At 40.0% G+C, this 18,649-nt stretch overlaps 1 protein-coding gene across 4 annotated transcripts in view; it reads left to right on the top strand.

Annotated features, from left to right (window-relative positions):
- Positions 1-18,649, top strand: part of ZNF827 (zinc finger protein 827) — a 160,852-nt gene that overhangs the window by 17,344 nt on the left and 124,859 nt on the right. For 3 of the 4 annotated variants that reach the window (XM_058285316.2, XM_071214479.1, XM_071214480.1), the window contains exon 2: positions 15,553-16,605. In XM_058285316.2, the coding sequence (XP_058141299.1) occupies positions 15,553-16,605 (1,053 nt within the window). Of the gene's footprint in view, positions 1-15,377; positions 16,606-18,649 lie in introns of all 4 variants that reach the window. The other variant, XM_058285266.2, reaches the window with a different exon arrangement.

Here is an 18,649-nt window from a genome sequence, read left to right on the forward strand (position 1 = left end):
GGCCTAGAGATGACTGGAAACAGTTTATGGAACCTGATTTTGGAGTTCCTTTTATTTAAGGGGTACTTTTTTTTTTTTTTAAAGATTTATTATTCTCTCCCCCCTGCCGTCCCCCGGCCCTGCTGGGTTTTTTTTTTTTTTTTGCTATCTGTGTTGTCTTCTCTTCTCATTTTCTCTCCTCTGGGATTCACCGGGATTCAATCCTGGAGACCTCTGATGGGGAGACAGGTTGCCTGTCAATTGCTCCACCTCAGTTCCTGGTTTCTGCTGTGCTTTACCTTGACTCTCTCCTTGTCTCTCTTTTTTTCCATCATCATCTTGCTACATGACTCACTTGTGCGAGACACTGGCTCACTGTGCAGGCACTTGCATGGGCACTGGCTTGCCGCATGAGCATGCCTTCTCTTCTTTTTCACCAGGAGTCCCCAGGGATCAAATGCAGGTCCTCCCATATGGTAGGTGGAAGCTCTATCACTCGAGTCACATCTGCTTTCCTTAGGAGATACTTCTGATCAAACATGCCACGTGCTTCTGGAGGAGACTTGCCACAAAGAGGAGAAGGCCATGACCTATGCCACAAACGTCCAACCACAGTCTGAGTACAAGAGAGAACTTTGTGGTTGGACGTTTGTGGCACATTCCAGACTGTAGAGTCTCTCCTCAGCTATTGGCTGTTGCTCTTTTTCTGTCCACAAATTGTGCCAAGACTGTAAGATTTTCCTGATGACTGGGCAATTTCTGCATCTGGAATCCATGTTCATAACAACCAGAAGTTTCCTGTTCTCTTTGGTCGAGGTGATTATGATATAGAGCTGGGTAGCAATATCAACAGTTCTGAGGCAAGCCTTACTATTTAAAACGTAAATTTTCCCATCTGAGATTTCTTTGTGCTTGGGCGGGAGGGTAAAGGGAAACTATTGTTCACCCAGTGCCAACTCCATGCCGGGTACTTTCCTTACATAATTCTTATTTGCCTCCACAATAACCCTGTGACGTTCCAGGTACTAGTACCCTACTCTATAAACGAGAGAATAGGCCTAGAGAAGTCCAATGTCCTGCCCAGGGCCTGAAGCTACTGTGAAGCAGGGTGGAATTTGAGTGGGAGATCTGGTTCCAAAGCTGTGCCCTTTCTATATTGTCACCTTGCCTCCTACTGTATAAACAGTTTCTTGCTCTGCAAAACAAATTCTTGAAGTTCATACATTTTCTTTGCTTAAAAAGAGGAAAATGTGTAGTTTTCTAGTTTAATGCTGTCTAGCACTTTACAAATGCTGTGGCATATGCACAGGGCCGCCTTGTGTGGACAGGGAGCAGGTGTTATCGTCCAGCTTTATGCATGAGGAATGTGAGCCTGGGGACAGCCTTACACATGTTTGACTCATGCTGTATTCCCAACACCCAGTCTACAGGTTAGTGCTAAGTAGGCTCTACAGTTTTTGTTAAATAAATGTCAGGAATCATATAGCTGGTCAGTCCCAAATTCAGACCCAGGTCTCTGAGTCTCACTTAATGCTCCTTCTACCACTAAATCATCCTGCTTTCCCCAGAGCCCTAAGCAGAGCAAGTCAGAATGAACTTGCTCTCATTAGCATATGTGGCACCTGGGAACTCTCTGATTTGGTGATCAGTGCATTTCCATAGTCTAAATAAGGACAGGTGGCACCTGAGAATAAGATTTTTCTTGTTTTTGCTTCTCTTCATGTAAATACTTCAATATCACATTTTAAAACATTTCCTATCTAACTGATACTTTTCAGTAACAAGATTAGAAAAAGTAGTGATCTAGTAATGGCTTCATAGAGTATTAGCTCCAGGAAGATGCCTGAGATGATCTAATACAGTGTTTTTCAAAACTAGTATAATATATATACAACAGGGAATCTTTGTCTTTATGGAGAGCTCTGCTATAGAGAAAATATCAAAGCAAGGCTATTAGGGTAAGAGGAGGGGAGGGGTCCATAGAGCCTACCCTTCCCTGGAATCCTTTAACTATGGCTTGTAAACCACTCCTCTATTCTAACCCCTCATTTTATAGATGTAGAAACTGAGGCACAAATATGCTTAGAATCGCAGGTGACTGGATTGAAAAGGAGATGAAGCTTGTCACCACGTTTCTGAATTTTCAGTACCATTTTAAAGCATTATATTTCTGTTATAAAGAAAAAGTACCCATTCTTTAAGAGCAGGGATCAGCAAATTGTGCCCTGTTTTTGTGCAGCCCCTTGAGCTAATAATGCTTTTTTCACATTTTAAAAAGTCTTGTTAGAAAATAAACAAGAACAATAAAAGAATAAGATAGGACAGAGACTTTATATAGCCCACAAAGCCTAAAATCTTTTCCTCTCTATTTATAGAAAAAGATTGCCAACCCCTCCTTTAGAGGAATTCTACTGCTAATATTAACATAGAAATACCAAAAGAATTAGGCTTTCTCTAAGTAACTTCAAAACCTGTAGATTTTTTAGAAGTCTGATTAGTTGATCATATACACATCAAAAATCTTTTCAAATTTGTGTTCCTCAAATGAACTTTAAATTGCTCAATACATTTTTACCCTCCTTTTCAAATATCTGTTATGTGGTCATGGTTAACTAAGTTAATTAAGATCTTATAATATGGTGAAGATGTTGCAGCTAGAGAACTGCAGACAGTCCTGGAAGATGAACAAGAAATTATTTGCCTATTTGAATACAAAATTAGGGCAATTTATAGTCTCCCAAAAAGCTAAGGACAGAGGAACTGATGCACAAATAATGTAAATGGTCACACTTTTGGGGAATGTCCGTGGTCACGCTGGGGCCACACATAGGCATACCAGAGTGATTTTTTGGAGTATCTCCTTTGGATACTCCATATTCATTTAAAATAACAATAGGAACATATTCCCTAACTTCATCCTTACTGCTTGATGCATTGCATTTCTGGAAGCCTCTCTGAATGTTATTCTCCTTGAATTTTCTTAACCACACTTGCTGTTTTCTCAGAGCTTTGTTCAGTGAAATAAGGTTTACCCAGAGAATACCTTCCTTGCTCCTATGGACCCTGGGGTCCTTCAGCCAAGTCTGGTTATTGTTGGGAAATGGAATGAATGTCTTCACTTCTGTGACATTACAGATGGTGACAGACAACTAGAAAACCTGATATTTTTCAAGTGAAAGACCTAGCAAAGAGCTTTCTTAGTGAAAACTCTTTAAGTGAATGGCTCAAGAAGATAGGAAATCACAACCAGGATTCTTCAAAGGGAGTTAAGTGGATAGAACCAGTGGGCGTTGTTAAGGCATGTTAATCTAGCCGTGGGGTCTCCTTGGCTTTATCCTGGTTTGTTGGTTGATTGTAGTTCTTGCTGTTTTCTTTGTCTTCTGGCCTTCCATCATCCACTTCTTCTGTCTGTGCCCAGAGGTGGGCGGGAAAAGAAAAGGATAACGAATAAGAATACATTTGACCACTTGCTAGCAATCCTGGCACAAAGGGATGAAGGTTACTATTGTTGGCCTAAATCAAATGTTTAAAGTTAACTTTGAATTAGGGCTGACCTTGTAATGGATTGTCCTTTGGTGTCAGATTTTTGTGCATAGCCGGATGCAAATATTCCCACGTAATTGAAGAGTGACAATATCCTTTTGTGAGGATGTAGGGGTTGGAAGGATGCCTTCTCTGCAGTTCTAGTTTTGGGTATACTTAAGCACCAAATAAAAATCAATTTCATCTCTTTTCCCTTGCTAAATCCCTTCCTCCTCACACCCTTTTCTTTTTGGATATCCACATATCCATGAAGGACTTACTGCGTGACATTTCCCCTTGACAGGCAGAATGCTTATGACCATAATATGTTTCATCGCAAAGTGCATGATGTCAGTACTTGTTGTATGTGCCCACGAAGAAATGTACCATTTTCTGTGTAAACTAAGATTGGCTAAGTAGCCATTGGTCTCGCTGCAGAGTGCAGTTTCTTAAACTATAACACGTATTATTAGGTTATTAGGGTTCTTTCTTTTTAAAGTTCTTTTTTTTTTATCTATGAAGAATTTCTTGTTGATTTCAGTAGTTTGGTAATTTATCGTTCATCTTATAACAGGTATTGATATTGTTAGGATGAAAACATTTATACAAGAGGAAATAAAAGTCAAGGAAGCAGATAATCGACCAATTTATCAGCCTTCGCAGACAATTTTTCTGATAATGATGTGGTAGCCATGGTAAATTTACTTTTGATTGCTTGAGGGGATGGATTCTGCATGCTTTGTGTAACATGGAGGGGCATGAAAAGGTGAAGGAGCAAGTAATCAATCCGTGGACTAACCAGAACTGTTTTGGTCCCTACATTGGCCTTTTGGCGAGTGGATTCAAGCTATATTGTGAACTATCCCTTTCTTATTAATTTACCATAATCTATATGATGATGAATATTTTGTTGTTAGGAGATTTCTAAGTAGCTTTAGGAATAGAAGGCCTGTCCTGCTTTATGTCTTTCATGAAATCTTTCATTTGAAAGAAATTTAACTAAAGTTAAGAAATAGGCAAAAAGAATCTATTACTCTGCTTATAGTTCTTTGAACCTTGGAGGACTTAACACTGACTAACAGCTTGGTTAGTTTTGTGCAAAAACATCCCGTATTACACAAAAATATCGGTGTAACAGTTTAGAATCCAGAAGTGAAAAAAAATCCAGAAAAATATCTGTCGGCCATCATACAAAACTACTTATTTGTTCCTGGTTTGCACACCGTTTTTATCAACCTGGTGATTGCTTTCTCACCTTATGGCACACAAGAAACCACAAATTTCGAAGGAACGCTCTACTTAGGGCATAACTGTGAATAAAGGGTTCAGAAGGGTTATTAAAATAGGAATAAAAACTTAAAATACACTGTTGCTTGAGCCCATTGAATGTGGAGATAATCTGCTGAAAAGTCCCAGGTGCTCTTGAAGCATATCTATATATTACAATACAATAATAGTGTACAATATATTGTGTTTGAGTGTGGATGCATTATTATTTTTTTTTAGGTACCGGGCCAGGTATTGAACCTGGGACCCAGTATGTGGGGAGCTGGCACTCAACCACAGAGCTACATAAGGTCCCGTAATACTATTTTTTTTAGGAAGTATGAAGGATTGAACCTAGGACCTCGTACATTGGAAGCAGGCACTTAACCACTTGACCTACATCTGCTCCCCTGGATGCATTTTTAAATCCCATGAAAATAAAATTTTAAATGTTGGGTACTCGGTGGTACTTTGGTACTCTGTGAAGCCATTACGAATCTGAAATATCTTTTTTTTTTTCTTTTTTGCTGAGCTGCTTGTGTTCTATTAAATGTTCTGAAGATTTGGGTTTGGACCTGCCTGTGTTATTCAGTGTGTGTTTTGGAACTTTGGTTTCCTGGTCTGTTAAAATGAAGAGAGTATGGTCTACTGCACAAAATTATTGTGAGGATCAAATTTGCTGAATATGTCTAGTATAGTTTCAGGCCTGTTTTCAATGTTCTTCATATGAGTGTTCATCATTTAACAACTGTTTATTGGTAGCCTGTTTTGTACCAGGCTTTGTTCTAGAATTCATTCATTTACTTCATGTTTATTGAAAAGCAGCATGAGTTAGTCAAAAGCACTGGCCTTCAGATTGAGATGCCTGAGCTCAAGTCCTGCCTAGGTTTATAAATCAACTATGGGAGTGTGGGCAATAACTCTGTAGACCTCTGCCCAGAGACCAGCCATGCGGATTAGATCTCCAAGGCTTTTCCATCATGAAAATAACTCCTATAACAAAATTCAAATCCAACAAATTGTGTTAAAGTTCTTGGAATCCTACTGATTTCTTGTATAATGCTGGCAAGTTACTTTATCCTTTGCTTTAGCTTTTCTCTCTATAAGTGGGAGTAATAGGACTAGCTGTTTTCTGATTTCACACAAGTGTAATAATTATAATACTGATAGTCATCCTTTGCTGAGGCTTAGACACTTTCATATAGTCTTTCATTTATTCTTGCTTCTCCAACTAGGGTATATGTACCTCCGAAGCAGGTGGATATACAGAAAAACATGTGTGTCCTCCTGGAGAATGAATTTGGCTTGATGATTTGTGGGAAACACCCCTGTATTATTAAGAAAAGACAAGCATACTTGGTATAGAGTAGTATGTAGAATTCTCTTGAAATGATAAGCTAAAATTCAGAGAAATTTGGGGCTTTCTGAAGGGTGCTGGAGCTTCAGTCCTAAATTGCCCTACAGTGTTGTTCTCTTTCCTTGACTGTTAGGGAAACTTTGGTGGAAAAGTTTGTGAAACAGGGTCTTTTCCCTATTGCATGTTTGACTCACATGAGATAAACAGAGCTGTAAGTTCTAATTTTGAAAATAGCTCTCTTTTCCACTAATAATTGTTAAGCCCATTCTGCTTTTTCATTCATACCTTCAACAAATAATAATTGAGAGCCTGCTCTGTAGTTTGTACCATTCTAGGTGCTAAGGATACAGCAGTGAATGAAACAAAATGCCTTCTCCCATAGATCTTCTGTTTTGAGAAGGGTTGATGAACCATAAATAGTTAGAAGTTTGAGTGGAGACCTAAGGAAGAGAGTTGAGCCATGTGGCTATTTTGGAGAAAAAAGATTCTAGGTGAAGGGAACGGCAAGTGGTAAGGCTTGTTATACTAACAAGAGTGAATGGTATGATGTGAACCAATGTATATGAGGTGCAGAGGTGCCCAAAGATGTACTTACCAAATCCAATGGATGTGTCATGATGATGGGAACGAGTGTTGTTGGGGGGGGGGGGGGGAGAGGGGGGGTGGGGGGGTGGGGTTGAATGGGACCTCACATATATATTTTTAATGTAATATTATTACAAAGTCAATAAAAAATTAAAAAATTAAAAAAAAAAAAAAAAAGAGTGAATGGTAGGGGATGAGATCAGAGGGATACAGATTATGTAGGGCTTTGTAGGCCGATGTAAGCATTTTGGTTTTTATTCTGGAAAAGACGGGATTGGAAACAGGAGTGATGGTATTTGACATAGTATTTTTTAAAGCTTACTCTGGCTGCTGATTGAGAAAAGCAGAACAAGAATGGGAAGTAAGGAGACTGGTTGCCGTAGTCTAGGTAAGTGATGGCAGTGGTTTATACCAGAGTTGTTCTGGTAGAAGTGCTGAGAAATGGTCAGCTTTGAGATGCATGTTGAGGGTAGAACCAAGAGAATCCGCAATTGGATGTGAGAGAAAGGGTGGCTCTAAGGTGTTTGGTCCAGTCAACTGAAGGATGAAGGAGTTGCCAATTATGTTGAGATGGGAAGTTTGTGGGGGGAACTTCTCAGTTCCTGGAAGATCTGGCTAAGCGCTTTGTGTGAGAATATTGAAACTGGCTTAGAGACTATTTGGAACTCACTTTGAAGATAAGGAGTGACATGGTACTCTTTGTGACCTTTCTAAAAAACTCATGCGCATTAAAGATAATTATTTGAAAATATTGCTGAGTGCGAAATACTCATCTTGATGCGGGAGCCTTTTCCTCTGTCTCCATCTGAGGGCTCATCCTCTTCAGACTTCCTCTTATTTCTCCATGCCCTCACACCACCTTTTCCCCAGCTGGACTGGTGACAGGAATCTGCTTGTCCTCTCTACTCTGGCAGTTTTAAATAACTAACAGTTCTTAAATTTTCTTACTGGCCACGCTGACAGCGGTTCAGTGCCCTGGGCATTTATGTTTCAGTAGCTGTAATCTCTGTGCTTTGCCCTGTGGACCTGATGGTGTGCCCTTGCGTTTTCCTCAGATAGTGACTTAAAGCCCGAAAGAACTGAGCGGTCTTAGTTTCAGGCAGAGCCGATGTGGGCGGGTTTTCAGGCTACAAAGGACAGTTTAAAAATTGGCAGAAAAAAGTAGCCTACATCCCAATATGTTTTTTGCTTAAAATAATAACATTGGTTCGTAGTAGCCTACGTGCAAGTATAATAAATCTTTATTAAGCATTATAGAGGTCACTGCTTTTGTCTTCCTGATACCTTTTCCCTCTCCTTTCTTCAATGACCCAGATTGAGCCGGATGTAGGACCCGCCCTCTAACTTCAGTGATAGGTGCAGGGAGGGGAACATGACCTCCAACAGGCCAGCCAGAAGGGTAATGACCTTTCTCTAGCAGTCAGCCTAGTGGTAAGACTGGAAACACAGAACCGCTCGTTTTCAGCCACTGGAGAAAGGTGGTTTAAGAGGATGAAGCTAACCTCTGAGAGAAGAGACTAGAGGCAAATGAGAGCGAGTGACCTGATGGTGTTTTAGACATTATTAATGCGAACAACCTGATGCTAGCCCCATTGTGTGCCTTTCATTGTCTGGTACAGAAACTGAGAAAATGACCTTATTTGCTTCATGCAGTCCTGGTGGTTTTCTGTCACTTAAAACCACAGGAGTCCTTCCTAATATCCCTACTGTGTGCAAGGCATTGAGAAGAAATACAACAAAGACTAACTCATGGTCCTGCCTCAGGGAACTTATAATCTAATAGACGAGTGAATAAGGTAAAATAATTGGTAAAATCTACCTTTAGTAAATTAACAGATGGTGCTTTTTAAACATGTAAAAATTAAAAGTATAATTTTTGCATTGGGTTAACTTCTCTAGCATGTCACCTAAATATTAGCTTTCTCAATTGCTTGGGATATTTCCTTCGTGATAGTTGACAGAGGAGCAAGCCCACTTACAAACAAATTTCCAATGTTTTCTGTCAAAATTGTCTTCATCCTTCAAGGTCCCTTTCGAAAGCCACCTCCGGTGCTGGAATTAATCCTTCCCTCTTTTGTGCTCACCCTTGCTCTGTTCCTTTGCTATGAAGCTGTCTGTTCATTATGCTTTGTATACTGCGCAACCCTGGGTCCCCTGTTGATTATAAACTGTAGGGCCAGAGTCAGTTGCAGAGGACAGTTCCCTGAACACAGGAAATGCTCAGCAAATGTTTGTTGAATTAAATCAGTTACGAGCATTGGTTTTGATAATAACTTTGTATACAACTCCTTAAACAAAAGATTTATACAAGACTATGAGACAATTGATTTTAGGACTTGAGGTAGGTATTACAGGTATAACTGATAATCCTGAGAAAGATCTGAGGCCTTAGGTGATCGGTATAGGTAGAAACAGCTATAGAGGTATATTAAGTGAAAAGGGAAACATGGAAGATTTTGAGGAGAAAATGGAACCAGGAGATGAGTCTGGTCCTGAGGTCACAAGCAGAAGCTGTTGGGTATTGATCGTGAGTGGACTGACCGTGTCAGTCAGCCATACCCCAGGTGATTCCCACCTTGTGTCTCCCAAACATACCTGCTAGATTTATTTGGACTGCCTGGTTGGAATGATTTGTGGGTAGTTGTAGAGATGAGACTTTAGCCTTCCATCTCCACTTGCTTTAATCTTGGCCAAAAGGCATGAAAATTAAGAGGTTTCCCTTGTTTGCATTTTTTCCTCTCCCCACCCCTCATCTTTCTGAATGCATGTGTTCTGAGTTGACTATTGGCCCTATTAAATGCATCTGATTAAAACTGCCAGACCAAAAAGGAAGTGAATTGAAAAGGCATTCTCTTTTGAGAATGCAGCAAGAGTTGTGGATATCAAGTTACTGAGTTGCTGCTTGAGAACTGAATTAAAAATAAATGTGTTAGGTAGTGGATTTTGTTTTGTTCCCCCCAAAGGAGACATTCGCCACATTGAAGTGAAATTTATTCAGCCTATATTCATTCTGTAATTTCATTATTTCTATTCTTAATTCTTTGAGTTTCTGATTGAAAAACAAACAAAACCCCCAAAACAGCCTGTTGTGTAAAATTGTCAAAAATGAGTGTGAAGCTAACATTCAGAGACAAGTTGTTGCAAAATTAGCAATAGAAACCTTTTCTTTTTCTGGAGGTTAAAAATAATGCATTTACAAGGAAGTTGTTTACGTTGGCCATTTAGAGGCTTCCCGGGAAAGCGTTAGTTATGAAAACTGTGAAATCCACAGTGGTTGTGCCGTGAAGCATTTCCGGGACTGCTTCTTGTGCCCTGCTCTGTGATTACATGCCACAGTCTGTGCTGGTTGACAGACAGGAAAATGAAGGTGTCTCCCTGCCTGGGGTCTTTTCAGATTGTGAAAGGGAGTCAAAAGTCAAGCCTTGCTTGCTCTGAAGTTTGCAGTGTCAAGCAAATTAATCCTTTAGGTTGCAGGAATGCTTGGTTTTGAGCTTCCTGAGAAGAGAACCTTTTCTCATAATGTAGTGTGAAAGTGAATTTCACTGGGAAAGGGGTTGAGGGTCCTGCAAGACCCTGCTGTAAGGTGAGTTTAGCATAACTGGGCGGTTGTGTTGCAGCCTTCAAGGAGCACCTCTTTGATAAATTTAAGGAGAAAATACAGAAGAGCACGGCAGGCCAAAAATTTACATTTTGGGGAAAAAAAATCCCTGTTGCCTCTGTTGTGTGAACTGAAAGCATATTTGTTGGAGTTTCTTATGATTTCTTCCCCTAACCTCTTCTCTTCTCTACTTGCATTCATTTCTCTGAAAGCTTCCCCCACCTTTCATTTGACCTCAGGTGATACCAGAATAATTTCAGATGTTTCTTTTCTCAAGTTTCTGGTCTTGCTCTTTCTAGGCCATGCATTAAAGTTATTTGGTGGTTTATTACTTGCATAACCTCAATTTCAGGGGGAGCATCTTCGAAAAAGCTATTAATAGAGTATTATGAGTTTAAAAAATGTTCTATATGTATCGAGTTTCCTAGCAGTCCAGAGGAGAACTAATCTCAGTGGTCCTGTCTGCAGAGAGTTGAGGAATGGATGGTTGAGAAATAGCCAGGTATTTTAGGAGACATAAACAGTTCTGTTTAAGAAATGCTTTGCTTGTTTGTTTTGGCTTTGCTTTGTGGCTAGGTTGGAAAGTTGCTTTACATGTAGGTATTAGTATCGCTATCATCCAAAGATGTTCGGATCTCCTTATCACTGCTTAACGAGATTAGAGCCTAAACTGACAACCTCTCTAAGTTGTGATACATTTAACTGCTTCAGCAAGTTTGGAGGGGTGATATTTTTGCTCACTGTGGGTGTGGAGGCGATATAGGAAATTGAGCTTTGTTGCCTGGGGCTTGCTAGTAGAAGTGCAATAATTTCTTTAGGCATTTCAATCAACTTTTAACCAGACTGCAATAAAGGAGAGGTTGAAGGGAATGGGATAATGAGTCTTCACCTCCTAATAATGTATCACAAAATAAAGGATAGACACTCCCCTTATCTAAGAGAACCCCTTCATTGATTTCGAGTCAAGAGTGCGGAGGGATGGATGACGGGGCCAGGGCCAAGCCACTCAGAGCTCCCTAGAAGTAGCCATTCTGAGGGCGTCTTGGCAGTCTGAGCAGTGGGGCTAAGACAAGCACTGGGCTAGGTGTGGAGAGATTTGAGTTCTGGTGCCGGTATATTAGCTCTAGGTGGCTTTGTTTGTTTGATTCAACTGGGTAACCTTTAGAGTATTTAATATTCTCAGTAAAATGGTAGGATTACTCATCTGGCTGACTTTAAAAACTTGGATTTTATGTACCTTGTTAATTGACCCTTATCACATTGGTCTGGACCCAGCTTTTTTTTTTTTTTTAAGATTTATTTTTATTTATTTAATTCCCCTCCCCTCCCCCGGTTGTCTGTTTTCTGTGTCTTTTTGCTGCGTCTTGTTTCTTTGTCCGCTTCTGTTGTCGTCAGCGGCACGGGAAGTGTGTGTGGCGCCATTCCTCGGCAGGCTGCTCCCTCTCTTCGCGCTGGGCGGCTCTCCTTATGGGGCGCACTCCTTGCGCGTGGGGCTCCCCTACGTGGGGGACACCCCTGCGTGGCAGGGCACTCCTTGCGCGCATCAGCACTGCGCATGGCCAGCTCCACACGGGTCAAGGAGGCCCGGGGCTTGAACCGCGGACCTCCCATGTGGTAGACAGAAGCCCTAACCACTGGGCCAAAGTCCGTTTCCCTGGACCCAGCTTGACCTATCTAGAGGTATTTTAGTATGATAAAAATATAATCTAACAGTATTTAATTTTGAATCATGTAATTTCCTATGTTAGTTCGTTTAATGAATGTCAGTAAAGGATCACAGAAGTTCTTGGAGGAGATATTCAACTATTTCTTACTGTGGTGATTTTTAAATCTTTTACTTCTTTTACTATTTATAGGATAGTTTCCATGTGACTCTCCGGAATGACAAAATACTTAATTTGAAATTAAGAAAGGTGGTTTGCTAAAGTAACATAAAATTAGCCCAGTTGTTGAAATTGATGTTGACTGCTTGGTGTTTGGTAAAAAAACCATCTCTCTGAGAAGCCACTGGGGAGATGAGTAGTTCAGAGTTGCCACCGATTTCGGGAAAGATGAACAATGTTGAAATCGAGTGGGAAAGAAGGAAATGTGGCAAATCACAAGACCCAGACCTTTTTAAAAGGAGAAAATTCAATTTTATCCGCTTTTTTCGGTAAATTCTATTTGATATTTTACATTTTCTTGATAACTTAATAAAGAATCTCAGGAAAGAGGTGCAGAACTTTAGCTTAGAGAGAATTTGTCATTTGTGACATTTCTGCTCTGCTTAGCAAGGGAAGATCAGTGTATTAGCTTATACTTCATAATTTATAATTCTGGCTATTCAGAAGAGAGATATTATGTCATATGGCCAATTTCGGCACAGTGAGGACTTTTGCTCCCACCCTTGTTCCCACAGTCTGTTTTCCACACAGCAGCCAGAATGGTTCTTTGAAAATGTAAGTCAGTCATACCACTCCTCTGCCCCAAACACTGCAGTGGCTCCCTGTTTCACCAGAAGTGAAAAACCTTCGGTAGGTTACGATGTCCTACAGACCTGCACAGACTCCTGGTTCACACACACACATACACACACACACACACACGCACGCTCAGTCTTGTTACTCCTCTCACCTCCTTTGCTCCAGCTCTGACCATTACTCACTCCATTCTACCCACACTGGCATCTTTGCTTTCTTGTGGTCATGCCCTCCATGTTTCCACATCAGGACATTAGGACATTCACTGTGACTTCTGCATGCAGCTTTGTCTCCAAGAGAGCTGCACAGCCAGCCCTCTTACTTCTTTCAAGTCTCTGCTCAAATGCCACCACTTCAGTGAGGTCTGCCATGACCACCGCATTCAAGTTGCAAAACTCACCTCTTACTAGTTATCCCAAGTCCTCACCGTCTTGCTTCTCGTTTTCTCCATTGTCCTTTTCACCTTCTGGCATGTTATTCAGTCTACTAATTTATTTTTTGTTTGTTTAACACCTATCCTCTGCTGCTGGAATGTATAATTGACTCCAAGAGGACAGAAATCTTTGTTCTGTTCACTGATGTATTCCTAGCATCTAGAACAATGCCTGCCATACAACAGGTACTCTACAATTATTTGTGGAATGCGTGAACGTATAGGAGAGATTAGTTCTGATTGAGAGTTCTGGGGAGATGTGTAGATGGGATGGAGTGGAGGGTGTGGTAGTAGTGAATCGATGAACTAGTGAATAGGAAATAATTAGAGGGGATGCTTAATGGAGTGAGAGAACAAATTCCTAGTCGCTGTCTGTGATGATATGTCAGACATGTTGGCAATCAGAATCTGGGACTAGGAATTCTCGAACAAGTCAGCATGAATAACACGGGAGAGATTATCACTTGAAAAAATTAGTAATGTGAATAGTGTTTGCTTGTGAGATCTGATTTTTATATAGTAGTTAACTCCTTTCAAAACATGGTCACATGCTTATTCTGATTTAAGTTCCATAACAAATTTTTATAAAATTTTAAAATTAATGTCTTTTTAAAAAAAAATTTTACTTTTGAAATGATTTCAAAATACAGGGAAGTTGCAGAAATAATATAAAAACCATACAGGGAACTCCAATGTACTTTCTTACTCAGATACCCAGATTTACCAACCAACTTTTAACATTTTGCCACATTTACTTTATCATTCTATCATTCTATCTATTATCTATCTATCTGTCATCTGTTGTCATTATCTCATTATGTCTCTATATCTATATACCTACCTATCATCTATTGGTATTTCTCTATATATCTCTCTATCTCTGTCATCTAGCAATCATCTATATTAGCTATCTCTCTTACCTATATCTACTGTTTACCTATTATGTATCTAATCATATATCTATCTATATCTTCTACCTATATCGTATCTAGCTATATCTTCTACCTATATCACATCATATCATATCTCTTTATCTGTTTATCATCTATCTTCTAATTTGAGAGTAGATTGCATACATCATGCACCTTGAACAATTAATACTTCCAGGTGTATTTCCTAAGAACAAGGATACTCACTTTTGTAACCACATTAAGTACATTATCAAGTCCAAGAAATGTAACACTGATAAAGCATATAGCCAATATTCCAATTTTTTCACTTGCCCCAATAATGCCCTTTTGGACATTTTCTCCTCCATTATTAGATATAGTCCAAGACCATGTGTGACATTTGATTGTCATTGTCTTTTAGTCTATTTTTTAAAAATTGTGGTAATGTATATAAAACCTAAAATTCCCTACCCCAACCACTCCCAAGCATGCATTTCAGTGGCATTGATCACATTTACAGTGTTGTGCTACCATAAGCCACCATCCATAACCAAAACTTTCCATCACCCCAAACAGAAACCCTGCACCTGTCATGTGTTAACTCCCCATTCCCCCCAACCCTGGCCGCCTCCTGCCCTCCACTCTCCTTTTTGTCTCTATGAATTTGAATGTTCTAATTATTTCATATAAGTGAAGTTGTACAATTTCTGTCCTATTGTGTCTAATTTATTTCATTCAACATGAGCTCTTCAAGGTTCATCCATGTTGTAACAAGTATCAAACTTCATTCTTTTTCTATGGCTGAATAGTATTTTAAGTAAATACGTATTTTGTTTCTCCTTTCCTCTGTTGATGGACACTTGTGGGTATTTCCACCTTCTGGCTTTTGTGAATAATGCTGCTATTGCACTGGAAGAAATAGAGTCTCAGACCAGCTAAGTGACTCTCCTGAGGTCATGAAATTAGAAAGTGGGGAAGTGGGTTCCCACTGTCTTTTCTTGTGTCTCACAGCCAACGTTCTCCCACTGTACTATCTTGCCTCTCTAATTCCAACACTGCACTAAAGGTGTCATGCTGGCTTTTTAAAAGGGTGCAAGCTCTTTTCCATTTCTTCAGTCAATGAAAATAGCAGTTTCTTCATTCAATTACTTCTTACCAAATCCATTTTTCTCTTTCCTTCCTTCCCATTTCAGATAGTCTTGATGTAATAAATAATTAGAAAGATTAATCTCTGTAGTAGGTGGGTGTGTTTTTACCTTTAACTGTTCAGCGTTTTTATCTTTTTCAGGCTCATGCTCAGACCATCTTATTCAGCACCAGGCCTTCTGTTGACACTGTTGCCATCTTTCACTTGGCTCTTGGGGGGAAGGGGAGAGGTAGCATGCTAACAACTCCATTTGAATGTCTCAAGACTTGCTTATTTCTCACTTTGGGAGTAAACCTTATCTTCTTAATTCCCCCAGATGTTAGTAGGCAGGAAGAAGCAGAGGGAGAATTCAGTGAAGGAGAACATTGGTATGGAAATTCTTCAGAGACTCCATCAGAAGCATCCTATGGAGAAGTCCAGGAGAACTATAAGTTGTCCCTGGAGGACCGGATCCAGGAGCAGTCCACTTCCCCCGATACCTCCTTGGGAAGTGCGACCCCCAGCAGTCACACCTTAGAGCTGGTAGCTCTTGATGGTGAAGTCCTCAGAGACTCACTGCAGTGTCAAGATCACCTTTCCCCTGGTGTGTCTTCTCTGTGTGACGATGACCCCCCAGGCTCCAATAAGCCCCTGAGCAGCAACTTGAGGCGGCTGCTGGAGGCTGGTTCTCTCAAACTTGATACCACAGCCACAGCCAATGGCAGAGTAGAGTCCCCGGTAAACGTCGGCTCGAATCTCTCCTTTTCGCCACCATCCCACCATGCCCAACAGCTCAGTGTTCTTGCCAGGAAGTTGGCTGAGAAGCAGGAACAGAATGACCAATACACTCCAAGTAGCCGGTTTATATGGAATCAAGGTAAGTGGTTGCCCAACTCAACCACCACCTGTGGCTTATCCCCGGATTCAGCCATCCTAAAACTGAAAGCTGCAGCCAATGCTGTTCTTCAGGACAAATCTCTCACCAGGACTGAAGAGACCTTGCGATTTGAGTCATTTTCTTCCCCTTTTAGTTCCCAGTCTGCCAGTTCCACACTGGCAGCTTTATCTAAGAAAGTCAGTGAGAGAAGTTTGACGCCTGGTCAAGAACACCCCCCTCCAGCCAGCTCTTTCCTCTCCCTTGCTTCTATGACCTCCTCAGCAGCTCTTCTGAAAGAGGTAGCTGCAAGGGCTGCTGGGAGTCTTCTGGCTGAGAAATCATCACTGGTGCCTGAGGATCCCCTACCACCACCGCCTTCAGAGAAAAAGCAAGAAAAAGTAACCCCACCACCTCCACCACCACCTCCACCACCTCCGCCACCACCGCCACAATCTTTGGAATTATTGTTACTCCCAGTTCCTAAAGGAAGAGTTTCTAAACCCTCCAATTCAGGTATGGAATATTTTATTTCAACCAGCCTGTCAAGCTTTTTGCCTGCGAATTGTGATGTCGTATGCGCTGCCTTATTCAGTTGGGTTTCCCATCTGATCTGAGGCATGAATAAAAAAGCAAAAGCTCAACAAAATACTCTAAGTAAGCAGTATAATAGTCTTTCATGTATGTATTACACAAAGACTTCACAAATAGCTTCATTTTTGAAAGGTAATGAATAATCTTAGACACATATAGTACTCCTCCTTTTCATATAAACTATTTTTTTTTCTTACTGGGTTCAGGCTAGGTCCATACAAGATATATTTAATGGGGGAAGATCAAAGAATCTTTGTCAGGGAATGCTTGGCATCACTGAACATAGGGGAAAAAAACCCCATTGCTTTTGAAATAGTGGATAAGGCAGAGTCCGTCCTCCTGCTGCCTCCATCACAAATGGACTTTTATATAATCAGTAACTACTCTGCCCTAATTTATCATAGTATATACTTTTATGCTTGTATTTTTATTACTTTTTTTGTATAATGTAAGCCTTTTTCACTTATCCCATTCTTCTATAATTTCTTGCCATATAAGAACTCTAAAAAGTATTGTCAAACATAATCAAAGCGTTTTCTTCAAATGCTTTATTTTATTCAGTTTCCATCAGATTCTGAAGGAACATGCATGTGGAAAATTTGGATCATAAGTTTTTCTTGTGGGGCAGTCATTCTAAAGGAGAAGTCACTATCATACAGAGCCTTGGCTTTCAAAATTATTCACCCAAGGGAGAAATTTAGTCACTTGAGTTCTCAGAATGGAAACTTCATTTCTTGTTCTGGTTTGCTTTTAAACTGTGTGCATGATAAATTCGTGTTCCCGGGGATGTATATGTGGAGTCTCAGATGTCTTTCAAGGATATCCTGCCAGACCGGAACTGAACGGAGGCTGTGCATGTCCTCATGTAGAAACACTGCCACTGCGTGTGTCTAGCCAACTTTTTTATTATTTGTAGCAAAGCTGGTGATGAGTGCTTGGAATGGCAAATAATTGACTGAACGATCGGAGCTCATATCAATTTGAGGCATTTATGAGAAATTTCCATTTAAATTGCTAAGTGAGCTATATGCACTAATTATAATTTCTTCAAGATTTGTGTAAACAGCAGAATAGAATGAGGTCAGTGAATATCTGGAACTGTCAGGGCTCAAAGTTTCAGAAGTGTCAGTAAAATCCTGAAAAGTTTATCAGTTCTGAATTTCATTTCTCCTTATGTCTCACCTGCCATCTGGTGAAATAAGGAGAGAAACGGCTAAAATTCAGAAATACAGAGATGAGTGGATGGAGCTAGGAAATTTTGCAATGGAATGAATCACTCCCAATTTATGGAAATATTTTTAGGAGTAGCAGTAGAAGGAGAGGGGTATGGCTGTCTGTAAAATGTAATTTTATAAACAGTCTCTTTAAGAAGTTGTTGAATCAACATACAAATATGATTTACATTTTTTTGGATATTCATTACTTAGAAAAGCTTTTCCAAAATTAATAATAAACTTAGTTTGCTAAGACTTGGAAAGAAACTGACTGATAAAACTGTGCCTTGTGAAGGCCAAACTGTAGCAGCTTTGTCATTTTGAAGTTGTTTCCGGTATAATCAATAAGACTTGTGAAGTAAAATTTTTTCATTCAGGTGTCTGGACATATGTGAAGATGAGGAAAGAACTCAAGCCCTTCCAGTATAGGGCAGATTTTTTGTTTGTTCGTTTTGCTGTAGGATATATACCTGAGTGAAAAGAGGTGTTTTCCTTTTTTATTTAAATGAATTTGGACTATACATTCAGAATTTAAAATAGAAGACCTATAGGAAATCTTTTTTTTCTTTCCACTCAATTTATTCCTTTGCTGAAAGACTATGTCAATCAGTTAATGTTCAAAATATTCATATGGGAAGGGGAGAGAAAGGAACTACTTTGACTATACAGCCCCCTGCTGATTGACTTGTACCTTATGTACCTTATGCTCTACACATGCCTCTGACCACAATCCAAGACTTGGTGAAACATCT

This window comes from Dasypus novemcinctus, chromosome 1 (assembly GCF_030445035.2).
Source record: "Dasypus novemcinctus isolate mDasNov1 chromosome 1, mDasNov1.1.hap2, whole genome shotgun sequence".
NCBI classification, from domain to species: Eukaryota; Metazoa; Chordata; class Mammalia; order Cingulata; family Dasypodidae; genus Dasypus; species Dasypus novemcinctus.